Consider the following 17126-nt stretch of genomic DNA (forward strand, 5'->3'; position numbering starts at 1 on the left):
TGTCTGCCCGAAGCCAGGACTGGTTCTGGAATAGTAAGAAGACTGCAACTATAACCTCCTTCATTCAGATGTGATGGATAAATAGAATTTACATAGTCAAAGTTCAAATTAGTTTTATTGGTAGCCATGTTATACCAATGACTCATACTGATTTTCAGTCCATTAAAATTCCTCGGTATTTTTCATAAACAATTAAATAACCTTCCTCCCCCATCCTGTACTCATTAAGTTGATTTTTTGAACTCAAGTATTGGAGTTCACATTTGCAAATATTCAACTGCCATTAAACTAATGGCACAGTGGATAGAGTGCCCAGGCCTGGAGCCAGAAAGAGGAGTCTTCTTGACTTTGAATCTGTCCTCAGACACCCACTAGTTGTGCGACCCTGGGCAAATCACTTAACCCTGTTTGCCTCAGTTTCCTCATCTATAAAATGGAAAATGGAAAAGGAAATGGCAAACCACTCCAGTATCTCTGCCAAGAAAACCCCAAATAGGGTCCCAAAGTCTGACGTGACTGAAAAATGACTTAAAAATAACTAACTAATCAATATTAAAGCTGAAAAGTCTGAACCCAGTGTGGAAATTAAGGGGGTGGGGAGTTAGGCAGGCAATTATAGAAGCTAGTCCTCTTTCTGTTCTTCCTCACTCCCATGACTTTGCAGTCAGGCTGACAAGTCTCAACAAATTATAAAAATTTTTCAAAGTGTGGCTGACTTCATTTGAATGGTGCTTCATTGCCAGAGTGATTCTGTATATTTTAGATTTTTTTTTCTTTCAGCACCACAATCAACATGGTAAAGCTTGGAATCTGACCAGATGTTCTCAATTGGCAGATTGGAACCTGTGGACTACAGGATGAGATGACTGGAGTCAACAATAGCCGCCCACATTGACCAAGTGCTTATTTTGGACTGAGTACTGTACTGCTTTAGGCAGTGGAGGGAGAGGAAATTGTAACTTTGGACCAATTATGAACCTTACTTCCAAAGACCCTTTTAATCTATTGAGGTGGGTGAGGTTTGGAGAGGATCAAAAATGCTTGGGTGGGGTTAACCCTTTGCAAAGGAAACTCCAACAGGGCATTTGGTATGATGCTGTGACTTTGAAACTGGCAGATATATGTATTAAGGTTTTTATTTCATATGAACAATGCTTGTTCCCTTGAAATCCTTATAATAAACAATTAGATTTATTAGGCTGGGCAATGGGGGCAAACCCAAACATAGATAATACTCTCTATCCTGGAAAAGTTACAGTTTAGCCTGAAAGATCAGAAAGGTTAACAGTATGAAACAGTGAATCAATTGATCAACAAGCATTTATTAAGCACCAACTTTGTGCCAGGCACTCATATACTAAAGGCATGTAGATAACTAGGTATTCAGAGCAAGAGAGAGAGTTCGAAGCATGCTGATGGGTTACAGAAGACTTTTTGAATAATGTGGGGTCTGAGCTGGGTCTCAGGGCTGGGGGTGGAGGGGGAGGATTCTTCTCCATTGCCCAGATGGAGGAAAGGGAGAGGATGTATGACCCTCTTGTATCCAGCTAAGTAGAAGCTTGGCTTAATGTTGTTATCCTGCTGGTTCCAAACGAATAAATGCGGGGTTTTAACTTTTTTAATGATTGACTCCACGTGTTCGAACTGAAGACTCATATGAAGTGGGCAAAGCGTTCAACACACACCAGGGCTCTTACAGGAAGTTTTAAGTGTGCAGAGAGCTTGTGGTTTAGACCTCAGTGTTTCCTGGCAAGGCTGAACTAGTCTGAGAAACCCAGGGAGGGATGAGGCCACAAATATCACACTGCTGTTTCAAAGAACCTACTTCATTGCCTCCACTTTAGAACTTTAACTGACAATTCTTGCTCTTTCCTGTTTCTTCTCTCCTCCCTGATCCAGGGTGCCTGAATATGAAGTCCCATATGGAAGTGAGCATAGGCATGCAGAGGGCATTGGCCAGCCCCAAGCTCTCTGCATGCCTATGGGGTGACCTTTCGATAATGACCCATCAAGGCTATTTGATGGAACCAAATTCTTTCTCATCCCTGCTATTGTTCATGCCATCTGATTGGCTTCTTGCTGACCTCCAGTCCAGAATGAATGTGGGTTGGTTCACAAGACAATGTGAAATGGTACAATGGTACAATGGAAAAACTATTGCATTTGGAATCAGTAGACCTAGGTTTGATTCCCCAATGTGCTGGTTACTACCTGTGGGACCCTAGGCAAATCAACCTGTCTGGGGCTTGGTTTCCTCACCTGCAAAATGAAGCAGTTGGACCAGATGGCCTTTAAGATCCATTATACCTCCAAAACTCTGATCCCTTTCAGTTCTGTGCTTTCTACCAATGTGACCTTGGACAAGTAATTACATCTCTCCAGGCCTCAGTTTTCTCATTAGTAAAAGGAGAAGGTTGGATTACAGAGCCTCCAAATTTCCTTTCAGTTCTTTGTCTATGGTCCTGTGAACTATGATTTTCTACTTCCTAGAATATTTGTGCAGGACAGCTATTGGGGAGCGGGGAGCAGTAATAGTCATTGAGGAGGATTGTGGGCAGCTCTGAACAGCACTGGGGAACCAAGTCTAAATTCTAAATTGTGCTCCTCCCAGTTTGCTATGGTTCATCCATCGCACCAAGCCGGGGAGTCGACACCTCCCTTTCTAGTTTCATGCCACAGGACTTGGATGTGTGTGTGTGTGTGTGTGTGTGTGTGTGTGTATGTGTATGTGTGTGTGTGTGTGTGTGATAGGGAATTTTATAGACCTGGGCTGACTGGACTTTAGGACCCAAGTTTGATTCTTCTCCTGTTAAGTAAACCTGTCCAACTCAGTTCTACATTCTAACATAGGTCACAGCAATGATTTCTCTCTCCCTCACAAAAGAGTAGACAAGCACAAACACTTCAAGACAAGGCTTTTCTCTTTTAGTTACACATGGTCACAACATCTGCATAGCCCAGCAAAGCTTTTTTTTTTTTAAACAATATCCATTATTCCCTACCTTCCTTCAAGGCTCAGTTTCTGTACTCTCTCAGCGGAAGTATTTCTGATACCCTTAGTTCAAGAATTTGTAACTTAGGGTCTATGAACTTTTTTTTTAATGTTAATAACCATTTCAGTATCATTGGTCCCTTTTGTATTCCTTTTTGTTTTATCTTATTCATTTAAAAGCATCATTCTGAGAAGGGTCCATAGGCTTCACCAGACTGCCAAGAGTCCATGACACAGAAAAGGCAAAGAACCCCGGCCTTGGTTGTTGGTATCCTCTCCCTTCTCCTCAAATGACTTCGTACTTACTTGTCTATGTGTTGTATGAACCCAGAAGGATCTAAGTTCCTTAAGGAAAAAGACTATTTTTTAGTTTATTTTTATCATCCTAGTACCTAGCAAAGTGTCTTACTTACTGGATTGAACAAGAAAACATCAAAGAATTCTCTTGTCAAGGGCAAGAATTGTCACTTGGTCATCTGGGGTCCCTTCAACCTCCAGTTCAGTGATACTATGGTCCATCCTCTTAATGGTTGCACCCTTAACTGCTTTTTCCTCTTTGACAATGGAGGAATCCTGCCAAGAGGCCACATTATCCTGGGCCAGGTAAACAAGTCTTCAGTCACTTTGGTTTCCATCGTTTGATATTTTTTCTCTCTCCCTTACAAAAGAGTAGATATACCCCCCACACATTGTCCATGACCAGAGATACTTAGGAAAAGTAGTAGCCCAACAGTAGAAAACACTCATAGGAATTTGTACCATGAATAGGGAAAACTGCAGTTTTGTTTGATTGGAAGGATCTTTTTTACATCTGTTCCCAAAGTGGAGCAGAGAGAAACTTCCCCCAGGAGAAATCATTCTCATTTTTCCTTTTCCTGGTGTGGAGGCTTTTGCTGATTTCGAGGCCTGGGCAAGGGAGGGCCAGTTTGCTGCTGGACTTTTGGAGAAGGCCTTTTCTGCTGCGGCTGGGGACGATGGCCAGGTACTGGGGGACAGCGACCAGGCACCTGGAGATGCTGCCCAGGGGCCTGAGGACGGTGACCACCTGGTTGCTGAGGATGGCGATCACCAGGTAGTTGTGGATGGTGACCTGGACTCTGATGAAGCTTTCGAACTCTCTCTTCCTTTGCTCTGGAGATTTTAATCTCCAGATTCTGATCTGTAACTGCAAAAACAAAACACATGTTTAGGTTTTAGAGAAGTGGTCTAAGTATAATATAGAACTCCGAGGGATGCAAGCTTCCTCACAATTTTGTTTGTTGTTGTTGAGCCATTTTTCAGTCATATCTGACTCGTTGTGACCCCATTTTGAATCTTCTTGACAAGAATATTGGAGTGATTTGCCATTGTTATAATGCTATTTCTAGGGACTATGCCATCAGACTACCTAGAGTAAGGGTTTTTAGACCAGAATCATATTTTGATGACTGTATTTTAATGTAATTATTTTTCTTTGTAATATTATGTATTTTATTTTATGCATTTAAAAACATTATTCTGAGAAGGGGTTCATGGCTTTATGAGAATGCCAAAGGGGTCAATAACACACAAAAAGTTAAGAACCTCTCACCTAGAATGAAATAGGATCGTGAGATTTTAGAGCTGGAGGAAACCTTCCAGGTAAGCTAGTCCACTTTTTCATTATATAGCCGAGGAAAATGAGGAACAGAGGAGAATAAAGTACAAAGAGATTCCAAGACAAATTGGACTTTTTTAGGCAATTGGAGTTAAGTGACTTGCCCATGGTCACACAGCTAGTAAGTGTCAAGTGTTTGGTCTGAGGTCGGATTTGAATTCAGGACCTCCTGACTTCAGGGCCAGTGCTCTATCCACTGTGCCACCTAGCTGCCCCATAAATTGGACTTTTGCCAAACTATGCAACATTCCAGCTTGGAGTGTATTTGCTAATCGCATTCTTGATTGGCTCATAAGGTTTTACTCTTTACTCAGTCTTCAGAAGGTCACAGGGAGTTCAAGTTCTGAGGCCCAAAGTTAAGAGACCCTCCCTCTGTCCCTCTCTTCCTTAGAGTCAGAGGACTCCTTGGCTACCAGTCATGTGCTTTACTGTAGGATTTCAGAAATAACAAGTGAAATCCATGATAGAAGTCTGTGACAGTCACAGCATGCTACTACTGTCTCCATCTTGTCTTCTTACCCCTTAGAGGTTTATCATTCCCAGAGCCTACATTAGATGGTGGTGCCCGCAAGAATCTGTCTCATCAGCTGCTATGAATTTGATTATCTTCTCTATAAAGATTCGCAGATCTTTATATCCAGCCCTCTCTGCTTTACATCCATCTGATTAACCAATTGTCTCCAGTACATTAGAGCTGGATGGCTGGTAGACATCTCAAACTCAACACATACAAAACAGAACAGAACTCATTCATCTTGCCCCACCAAGATCCTCCTCTCTCTCACACTTCCCTATTTTTTTTTAAGGCAATTGGGGTTAAGTGACTTGCTCAGGGTCACACAGCTAGTAAGTATCAAGTGTTTGGTCTGAGCCCGGATATGAACTCAGGTCCTCCTGACTTCAGGGTTGGTGCTCTACCTGCTATGCCACCTAGCTGCCCCCCACACTTCCCCATTACCATAAATGGCATTGCCATCCTCCCAGGCCCCCAGGCCCAGAACCTCAGTATCATCCTTGATTATGCATTCACACTCACCCCACGTATTCAGTCTGTTGCCAAATCCTATCATTTCTACATTCAATACATCACTCCTACATGTCCATGTCTCAAGTCACACAGCAAGCACTGTGATGGGGGGGGGGTCCCCATCACCTCCCAGGGCCCACTGGTTGGTCTCCCTGACTCAAGTATCTCCCCATTTTAATCCATCCTCCACTCAGCTGTCAAAGTGATCTTTCTAAAGTCCAGGTTTGACCATGCTACCACCCCACCAATTCAATAAACTCCAGTTTCTCTGCATTACCTGCAGGGTCAAATACAGTACAAGCCAGGTACAGTAGATAGAACACCGGCCCTGGAATCAAGAGGACCTCAGTTCAAATTTAGCCTCAGACACTTACTAGCTGTGTGTCCCTGGGCAAGTCACTTAACCCTGTTTGTCTCAGTTTCCTCATCTATAAAATGAGCTGAAGAAGGAAATGGCAGACCACTCCAGTATTTTTGTCAAGAAGATCCAAAATGGGGTCACAAAGAATCAGATATGACTGAAAAATGACTGAACAACAACAAAATTGTGAAGAGGCATTCTTCTCACATCAAGCTTAAATCAGCCTTACTGAAATTTCCACCCACTGTACCTGGCTCCTCCCTTTTAGAAGAAATTGCTTGATAGGTCCTCCGATCTTTGAACCCAATAATTATGTCTCCTTTGAACCTTCATTTCAGAAGGCTGGGCACCTCCAAGTGCCTCAACCAATCCTCACGTTGGGTGGATTTGAGACTTTCACCATCCTCATCCTTTTCTCTAAGTGCTCTAGCTATCAATGTCCTTCCTGAATTGCACCACTCATAACTAGACACAATACTCTAGGCATGGTCACATCCGGTCAGGATACTAGGGAGCTATCACTACGTTGTTCCTAGAAGCTCCGACGCTGTCTATGCAGCCCCAGATTGCGTTAATTTTTTGGTAGCCACATCACAGTCCTGATTCATATTGAAACTGCAGTCCATAAACCCCCCCGATATTTTTTCAGATATATTGCTGTCTAATCATTCCTACCCCATACTCTACATGCAAAGCTGATTTTTTTTGTAAAGTATAAGCCTTAACATTTACTGTAATGAATTTCATCTTGTTTTAGATTCAGTCCAGTGCTATAGCCTCCTAAGGTCTTTATGAATGCTGGATCCCTCATCCAGTATGTCAACCATTGTTTCCAGCTTTTGTATCATCTGAAAACCTGACAATCTTGCCATCCAGGCCTTTATCCAAGTCATTAACAGAATTGTAAGCAGTACAGGGTCAAGGGCAGGCCCCTTTGGCACTCACATGGAGACTTCCTGCCAAATTGTTAGCAGCTACTCTTTGTTCCTGGCCTTTCTGTGAATTGGAATCCATCTGATGGCATTAGTGCCTGGTCCCCATCTTTCCCACAAAATATCATGAGATCAAACGCTTTGGTAAAATCTAGGTAAACTATGGGCAGCTAGGTGGCACCCGTCCTGGAGTCAGGGAGACTCACTTTTGTGAGTTCAAATCTGGCCCCAGACACTTACTAGCTGTGTGACCCTAGTCACTTATCCCTGTTTGCCTCAGTTTCCTCATCTGTCAAATGAACTGGAGAAAGAAATGGCCAATAACTCCAGTATCTTTGCCAAGAAAATCTCAAATAGGGTCACGAAGAGTCGAGCATGACTGAAAATGACTGAATGACTGCACAAGTAAACTGTATCTATGGAATCCCCTGGAATACCAATCAATAACCATAAAAAAAGCATCAAGTTTTGTCAGGCATGATCTATCCTTGATGAAGTTGTGGTGGAGCTTCGTAATCATCCTTTCAAGATATGTTCTGATACCAATTTAAAAAGGGATTCCTACAGTACTTAAAAAGCAAATGTCATCACTTTTTTCCTAGTTCAAATTACCTCAATTCCTTCATCCTCCTCTTAGAAATTTTACTTTCTATCCCATTATTCATTTCTTTGATTTTCCCTGAATCCAATAGAATTGTAGAGGCAGACTGTGGCAAGAGTGCTGAATGTGAAGGTCAGAGTTCAAATCCTGACTCAGACACTGACTGGCTGGGTTACCTCGGTTTCTTCATTTGTAAAATAAGAATAATAATACTTGCAGTCCCTACCTCAAGAGGTTTTGTGAGGAAGGGCTTTGTAAATCTTTAAGTGGTATAGAAATGTGAATTATCTTCTTTTTTCCCCTTTAGCCATCTTAAGAAAGGGAGCTAACACAATTAACTTTATTATCCAGGGACTGATAATCCATTTTGTGTACTACTCTTTGCTCCCTCCTCCCCGTTTCTGCTCCATACATATTAAGATACTTATCACAGTAAGTAAAATGTGTAAAAATATTCTGCCCACAGCTACTCAGTTCTTTGTAGAAATTAATCACAAAATTTTGTCTGCCCCAAAGACACCAAGCCCTAGACCACATATTGAACACTAGTTTTGCTCTGGTAGCCATTGGGAAGTTCTTTAGAGATTGGATCCAGTCAGAGCAAACCTGAGAAACCTGTCTATATAGTTAGGTGGCACAATGGTTGGAGCATTGAACCTGCAATCAAGAAGACCTGAATTGAAATCTGGCTTCAGAAACTTACTAGCTGTATATCCCCAAACAAATCACAAAACCTCTGCTGTCTCAGTTTCCTCATCTGCAAATGGAGTTATTAGCAGTACTTACCTCCCAGGGTTGTTGTGAGGATAAAATGAAATAATAGTTATAAAATGTTTTACAAACATCAAAGCTACATACAAATGCTAGCTATTATTAAAGTGAGTGGGTCTCCTTTCTTTAGATCTGACCAGGTGGAGCAGTGGATAGAGCGCCAGACTTGGAGTCAGGAAGACTCATCTTTGTGACTTCAAATCAGCTGTGAGATCCTGGGTAAGTCACTTAATCCTGTTTGCCTCATCCGTAAAATGAGCTGGAGAAGGAAATGGTGCAAATCACTCCAGGATTTTTGCCAAGAAAACCCCAAATGGGGTCACAGAGTCAGACACAACTGAAATGACCAAACTGGGTCTGACTGAACCAGGCTTAAAGATCCAAAGAAACTTACAGGATTTTGAAATATGGAAAGTAAGATGTGGAAAATACCTGGGCAGCCCCCTAGGTCACCTGTACCTAAAGGTTCTACAACAATTTCTTCTTCTACAACAACTCCCACAAAAGGTCATCTAACCTTTGTTTGAAGATACCACAAATACTTTCTGAGGCAGTCCATGCCATTTTAACTGTTCTAATCAACAGGAAGTTTTGTCTTACCTTAATAGAAGACACAACTTCCTACAACTACCACCCACTGCTGATCCTATACTGATTTCTGGGGCTAAAAAAAATCTATTCCCTTCTCAACATGGGAGCAATTCATATACCTGAAGACAAACATCGTTCCCCTATCTGTGTCTTCTCTAGACGCTCCTCGGTTCCCTTAATGGTTCCTTTTGTGACGTGGACTCCAATCCACATCATCATTTTGGTCGCCTTCTTTAGGTTCTCTCCTGACTGTCAATATCCTTACTAAAATATGGTGGTAATGATGGTGATGATGATAATGGATAATATTTATATCGTGCTTACTATGGACCAGGCACTGTGCTAAGTGCTTTATAAATATCCTCATTTGATCCTCACAACAACCATGGGAGGTAGGTATTACTATCCCCATTTAACAGATGAGTAAACTGAGGCCAGAAGAAGTTAAGTGACTTGCCCAGGATTACACCATTAGTAAGTATCTGAGGCTGGATTTGAACTCAGGTCTTCCTGATGCCAGGCCTGGTACTCTATCCGCTGTGTCACCATCTTCCTTTCAAATCCAAACTGAACACAACGTGTCAAACATGGTCTGACCAAGACAGAATACAGAGGGACTCTCACTTCCTTCATTCTGAACACCATGCCTCTCAACACAGCCCTAATATAGGGGAGAGAAAACACACACACAGGTATGTATGTATACATACATATATATATGTACATACACATATGTATATATATATGTACAGATACATGTATATATGTGTGTGTGTATGTGTATATATATACCAAGCTACAGATCATTGAAAATAGCAGCTATAACATAAAAAGAAGGGTAGGAGAGGTTCCCGTTAATTAATAGGAGTTTAAATTCAAGAAAGAGGCTAAAAGTAAAATCCAAGGCCTTACACGTCTATATACGAATGCACAACGTGTTAGTAATAAGCACAGTAAACTAGAAAGCCTACATAAGGAAGCAAATTTGACATTGTAGGTGTTACTGAGACTTAATAGAATGAGACTCATGTCTGAAATATGGGTCTAAAAAGATATACTTTATCCACAAAAAGTGATGATGATATTCAGCGATTTTTTCAGAAATGTCCAACTCTCCGTGACATTTGGGATTTGCTCGGCAAAGATACTAGAGTCATTTGCCATTTCTTTCTCCAGCTTATTTTACAGATGAGGAACTGAGGCAAACAGGGTTAAGTGACTTGCCCAGGGTCATACAGCTAATAAGGCTCTGAGGCCAGATTTGAAGTCACAAAGATAAGTCATCCTGACTCCAAGTCCAGTGCTCTACTCATTGTACTACCTAGCCTTCCCTGTCCACAAAACAAAACAAAACAAAAGGGAATAGATAAAATAGGAAGCAGAATAGCATTGTCTATTAAGAAGGTATATTTGTGTGAAGATATCCGGGGATTACAGTGGGGAGGCCTGGTAGGGAATATTTGGTTGAAAGTCAAGAGAGGAACATCCTGGAGAAATATCCTGAGAAGGCAGCCACCCTTCCAGTAAAATGAAAGCTCTTTTAAGTAAGAAACTGTCTTACTTGATTTGTATTCTTACTTCATTTATATTCTCATAGCACATAGTAAGTGCTTAATAAATGTTTGTCACTGTCTCTGGAATTCACCTCCCAAAATGTCAGCTACCAGACTTAGGATTCAAGGTAAGAGTGGGTAAACATTCCTAAAATTATAGAGCTCACAAACCCCCACCAGTGTGCTCCCCATTAGCAGTCAGCCAATAGACACAACTAGCTCCTAGCAAAGGCATTTACAAAGAGGGCATAGTAAGAACAATAAGTACAAAAAATTCTCTTATAGACCTAGGGCATGTTCTCCCTCATGTACACATTGGGATTATGGGACAAGTGGTGGGAAACTTAGCATACGATGGTAATGAGACATGAAGGAAACAAATGTGGCCAAGGCAAGGCACAATTGTGGTACTGCAAGGGCCCAATATAGTTTCTCTCTTCTTAGGGTCTTCATACAGCTCTACCCCAGATACAGTATCTCTGCTGGGCAAAGGTTGCATGATCAAGATGCTGGGGTCTTCTCCTCTACCATGTACTCCAGAACTCTTTACTTATTGCTAAGAAAAGCTTTCTGAATCCACAGCCCTTTCCTGCTGCTAGAGGTCCTACTCTTAGAAGTTATTTCTTCCTTCAGGTTGCTAACTCTCTGTATCTGGAGTGTATGTCCTGCACCTTGAAGCAGTGTCTCCTATTGACTGAGTAGCTCCCCTTCAAGCTATGTGGCTGGTGGAGAAATCATCTTTTCCTTTCACCCACCCATGATGGTCTCCTCCACAAGTAACTCTGGACAGATGTATATCCTGCTAGAATTTCTGAATTAATCCAGTGTTTATTCATTTAAAGTCCTGCAAAGCCATACCCAATGGGATTACTCCATTCAATTCCGTTACAGAAAGGTGTTCACATTTCACAAAGGGATCACTAAATGTTAACACCTTCTTAACTTATTAACACCTCATTACCTCTGTCATATTTGCCTTCTGAGACTACATTAACTATGACTATTAACTATAACTATTAACTCTAATTTAACAATAACTATCTTCCTTCCCTTACAAATTCCTGTTGATTAATTTATGTCATGGACTGATCATGGAGTTATCAGGAAATCTTCTTCCAATGATTCTGAAAGGACGGATGATCTCTCTTCTCAAGTTACCTTTGAAGCTATATTATTGATCTTTGGAATCAAATCAATAAACGTTTATTAAGCACTTAACAGGTGTCAGGCAGGGCAGCTAGTTGGAACAGTGGATAAAGCCTAGGTCAAGAAAACCTCAAATGGGGTCATGAAGAGGCAGACACTGGCTGAAATAACTAAGCAACAACAAGCGTCGGGCCTTCTACTGAGTGCTGAGGACAAAGATACAAGCAAGAACAAATAATTCCTGCCCTCAAAGAACTTACATTCTAATGAAGAAAGGATAACACTTAAAAAAGAGCTAAATATTGGGGGAGGGGAAGGTGCCCACACGGGGACATGGCAGAGGAAGAAGTTTGAAGAGCCAGAGTCAGGAATGGAGCGCTGAGAGAAAAGGAAGAGGGAACACGGCTGACCTAGTCACTTCTCTTAAAACTGGGGTTCTGGGAGGAGCGCACCGCACAGAGGAAGGCACTCAGGGGTGGAATGATGTTCCAGGGCAAGAAGTTGCTTCCTCCTCACAGTATCCAATTCCCCATTGTCCAGGAAGGGTCGTGCCTCGCACCCTTGACCTAGCAATACCACTACTAGGTCTGTATCACAGAAGTGATAAAAGGACCTACATGCACAAAAATATTTATAGCACTTCTTTTCTAGTGGCAAAGAACTGGAAATTCAGGAGATGCCTATCAACTGGGAAATGGCTGAACAAATCTTGGTATGTGATTATGACGGAATACTATTGTGCTATAAGAAATGATGAGCAGGATGCTCTCAGAAAAACCTGGAAAGACTTACAGAAGCTGATGCAAAATGAAATGTACTGCGTACAAAGTAACAGCAATATTATAAGATGATCAGCTGTGAATGACTTAGTTATTCTCAGCAATACAATAATCCAAGACAGCCCTGAAGGACTTATGATAAAAAATGCTATCCATCTCCAGAGAAAGAACTGATGGTGTCTGAATATAGATTGAAACATACCTTTTTTACTTTATTTTTATTGAGTTTTTTTTTGGTCGATGTTTTCTTTAACAACATGACTAATATGGAAATGTTTTGCATGACTACCCATGTATATAACCTATACGGAATTGCTTGCCTTCTCAACAAGGGGGGTTGGGGAGGGAAGGAAGGGAGAGAATTTGGAACTCAAAGTTTTCAACGTGAATGTTAAAAATTGTTTTTACATGTCACTGGGGAAAAATAAAATACTAAATAATTAAAAAAAAAAAAAGAGTAGGGGCAGCTAGGTGGGGCAATGGATAGAGCACTGGCCCTGGAGTTAGGAAGACCTGAATTCAAATCCTGTCTAAGACCAGACACTTGACACTTACTAGCTGTGTGACTCTGGGCAAGTCACTTAACCCCAATTCCCTCACCTGGGGAAAAAAAAAAAGAGTCTCATGCTTCACTTAGCTTGTCATATTTTCCTACCTCCTAATCTGATTTGGTTCAGATTTTCCTTCCATCTCCAGATTCCTTTTCTTTTTTCTTTTTGCTTCGACATACTGCTTCGGAGATAGTGAACCTGGATTTGAATTCTGGCTCTGCTAGCTCCTACCTTTATCATCTTTGTCAAGTCCTTTAACCTCACCACATCTCAGGGCCTTAACCATAAGGTTAAGACTAGATCACCTCTGACGCCCCTTCCAACTCTAAGTACTATGACTTTGTGATTCCTGATAACCTTGAGAATGGAGAGATTCTTCTCTAGCCCTTTTGCTTTCTCTTTTTTTCAAAAAGAAAAAGGTTTTAGTGGTGTTCTTTTTTATATCACTATCACTTCTCAATGATTCCTTTACCCCAGTAGAAGTCATCCTTCTAGCAAAGTACAGTTAAGCAAAACAAATGAACAAATCGGCCGCATCCTGCAATGTATGCCTCATTGCACACCTGGAGTCCACCGCCTCTCTCCTGAGAGGAGGGAGGATCACTTCATCATCAGGCTTCTGGAGTTATGATTGACCAATCAATCAAAGCTCTGTTTTCTTTCAATTTTGTTTTGTTTTCCTTTCATTATTTTGGTTATTCTATGAATCGTTATCCTGGCTTCTTTCCCCTTTTCTTATACAAGGGAGACAACTGACACTTTGTGCATTGTTATTCAGTCATATTTGACTCTTCATGACCGCATTTTTTTCCTTGGCAGAGATACTGGGGTGGTTTGCGATTTCCTTCTCTGGCTCATCCTACAGATGAGAAAACTGAGGCAAACAGTGTTAAGTGACTTGCCCAGGGTCATACAGCTAGTAAGTGTCTGAGGCCAGATTTGAAGTCATGGAGATGAGTCTTCCTGACTCCAGGTCTGGCGCTTTAACCACTGCACCACTTAGCTGCTGGTAAAAGCTATTCTTATCTCCCTTTTATAAATGAGGAAACTGAGGCAAGCAAGGGTTAAGTGAGTTAGCTCAGGGATACACAGCTGGTAAGTTTCTGAGGCTGGATTTGAACTTAGTTCTTTCCAATTCCCAGTCCAGAGCTCTGTCCACTGTACCACCCCACTTGCCTTCTATTCTTTCTGGGAAGTGAAATTGTTAGTTCTCAGTCCCCTGTGTTATTGTTCAGGCTTTCGTGGCAAATTGCTGTGATGAACTATCTGCCTTTTAGTGATAGTTTATTCAACCACCTGAATGCAAATTGGTAACTCCCTGCCAACGAATCGTGAGAAACTGAACCCAGGTGGTGTGTGTGTGAGGGGCTTCTCCTGAATCCCGTGACCAGCCACTTCCTCCCTCTTCCTACCTTTTCTATCCTCTCCCAATGACTGGAGAAGAGAAGCCTCCTCCCATTTTTCTGCTCCTTTGCTGCTCATCATATGTTCTCTCCTCGAGAAGCAGGTCACTCTTGGAAGAGTCCTGGAAGTAGAGTCTGAACCAAGACCCTAAGGGGGAATCAGTGAAACATTGATTTATTTTTTCTCCCTGAATCAGTTGGTTCAGAAGAGCTTGCACTCCAGGCAGTGACAGAATACTATCACCTGGCCACTATGGAGGTACTTGAATGAATGATCCGGGACTCAGCCACACCTTCTCTCATACTCTGGGATTCTTGTCCTCACATCCTTCCTTAAGCCCTACATGCAAATATAACCAATATACTAAAAGCCCTCCTCTGAGGCAGCTGAGATGGGGTAGTGAACAGAGTGCCTAGTGTGGATTCATGAAGATTGGGATTTGAATCCTACCTAAAATACTTGTTATCTATGTGACCCTAGTGTTATGGATCAGGAGGCTACGATGCAGACTCAGAGCGACTTGAAGTACACCATCCCCTCCCCCCACCGCACCCCCTTTAATCCCAAACCCTGAGATGAGCATCCTGGAAGGCTTCCATTAGCTCCTCGCCACCTCTCCCTCACCCCAGGGTTGCTGAGAGCAGGAAGCTGTGGGACGAGCCCAGGATGATCTGAGTTAACTTTGCCGCCAGGTGGAATGACCTAAAACACAGCCGTTGTCCCTTTGGGCAAGGAGTGTATAAGGACTACTTTATGGACTGAAGAGCAGGCTTCTACGACTTCATAGAACCTCCTTGAGGGCTGCTTTTGCCTAGCTATCACCTGGCATGTTTTTATGAAAGAAATGACTTATATGAACTTTCAAGTTCTGCGTGGTCCGTTGCACCCAACACGGAACTCCTCCCAAGATACCTAGGCAAGTCACTTAACCTTTCTCAGTCTCAGTTTCCTCATCTGTAAAATGGGGATAATCATATCACTTACCTCATAGAGTTTTTGTGAGAATAAAATAGTATATTATATTAATATTACATAATTAAAAATAATACGTACCTGTCCATACACATATATGTGGATGGATAGATACATAGATTGATCAATCTAGCTATACATAACTTTAGTACCATTTTAAACAGCTTAAAATAGTACTAAAACTTTTGGGACATGTTGTCTATATAAATATGTATATACATGTGTGAGAGAGAAAAGACTGTGTGTGTGTGTGTGTGTGTGAGAGAGAGAAACTCTTGGCAAACCTTAAAGCACTATCTAAATGCTAGCTATTATTATTTTCACAATTTGTGGATACCAGCACAGTGCTTCACTTGTCTCTCAGTTTTACTATATGACCAAGCAACTCCCCTTTCTGATCATGCAGTTCCTGAAGGATGGATTTGACACCACTCCTTTCATTCAATTGGAAATAATATGCCATAGTCTATTTATGTCAGGGATGCTCCAACAGATCACCTGAAATTGTGATTCTCCAGCAACTGCTGGGCTCCATGATCATAGACTTAGAGCAGTGATACCAAACTCATACAGAAATGGTGGCCAATAGGCCACCCATTAGGATCTCTGAAGGCTGCAAATTGACTTAGAAAACCACATATTAACATGTATGTATTATTATATTTTTATTTATTTTGTTAGCCATTTCCCAGTTACATTTTAATCTGGTTTGAGGGCCCCTGGGAGTCAACAATCTCAAGTACCCTCAAATCAGATTAAAATGTAATTGGCAATTATATTTTAGAAATGTAAGGGCAAATGTAATTGGGCCCCTGTGGTTTGGTGCCTCTACCTTAGAGTATGGGTGTTCAAAGGATGGAGTCTGGTATCACAAACCAGCTTGGGGTGGCTAAAACTGATGTATAATTTCCCTATCATCCGGCCCATTTTTCTCCTGTTCAGGCCTGGGCCTCCCTCACTGTCCATACACTTGCATCCTCACCAGTCTCCAACTGTCTCTTGCCTTCCCTTCCCATCTAGTCTACACACCATTGGCAGGTTGATTTTCCTAACAAAGAGTTTTAAACACATCACTCACCTGCTTGAAAGCCTTCCATTTGATTTGTTTGTAAAATTAAGCTTTTATTCAGAATCCTCTATGTGTATAATGCATTATGATGGGAGTTGGGGATCCAGAGTTGAAGCAAGACACAATCCCTGATGTCAAAGAGCTTACTGTCTAGTAGGGAAGGCTATGCCAAATACACAAATAGCTAAAACACATATCAATGCCATCAGTCTGTGCCAGGCTAACCAAACACTGCATCTCAGAATTGGAAGAATCTTCAGAGGTCACCATTCTACTTATCAGCATGGTACAGTGGAACAAACACTTGGCTCTGAAGTCCAAAAACCTGGGTTCAAATCCTATCTTGGATATTTACTACCTCTGTGTCTTTGGTCAAGTATTTTGACCTCCCTGGGTTGAATTTTCTTCATTTATAAAGTGTGGGGGTTGGGCTAGCTGGCCTTGGGTCAAGCAGCCCCAATGTGATCTGAATCTGATTAAAATGCAAATCAATAAATATAATATTATATAAATATTAAACAAAATTGACAAAAAATAGAACATAGATAATGTTAATCTGTGGTTTTCCACTTTTCACACAAATAAAGTCAGATCTAAATAATTGGAAAAATATCAGTTACTCATGGGTAGGCCAAGCAAATATGATAAAAATGACAATGCTACCTAAATTAATTTACTTATTCAGTGCCATACCATTCAAACTACCAAAAATTATTTTATAGAGCTAGAAAAAATAATAAC

General features: G+C 41.4%; 1 protein-coding gene across 2 annotated transcripts in view; it reads right to left on the reverse strand.

Annotated features, from left to right (window-relative positions):
• Window positions 1–1302: 1302 nt before the first annotated feature.
• Window positions 1303–17126, reverse strand: part of CD2 (CD2 molecule) — a 43332-nt gene continuing 27508 nt past the window's right edge. The window contains exons 5-6 of one of the 2 annotated variants that reach the window (XM_027866741.1): window positions 14353–14491; window positions 4070–4157 (exon numbers count right to left, since the gene is read on the reverse strand). In XM_027866741.1, the coding sequence (XP_027722542.1) occupies window positions 14358–14491 (134 nt within the window). In that variant the 3' untranslated portion in view covers window positions 4070–4157; window positions 14353–14357. Of the gene's footprint in view, window positions 4158–14352; window positions 14492–17126 lie in introns of both variants that reach the window. The other variant, XM_027866740.1, reaches the window with a different exon arrangement.

This window comes from Vombatus ursinus, unplaced genomic scaffold (assembly GCF_900497805.2).
Source record: "Vombatus ursinus unplaced genomic scaffold, bare-nosed wombat genome assembly UNPS02014782.1, whole genome shotgun sequence".
NCBI lineage: Eukaryota > Metazoa > Chordata > Mammalia > Diprotodontia > Vombatidae > Vombatus > Vombatus ursinus.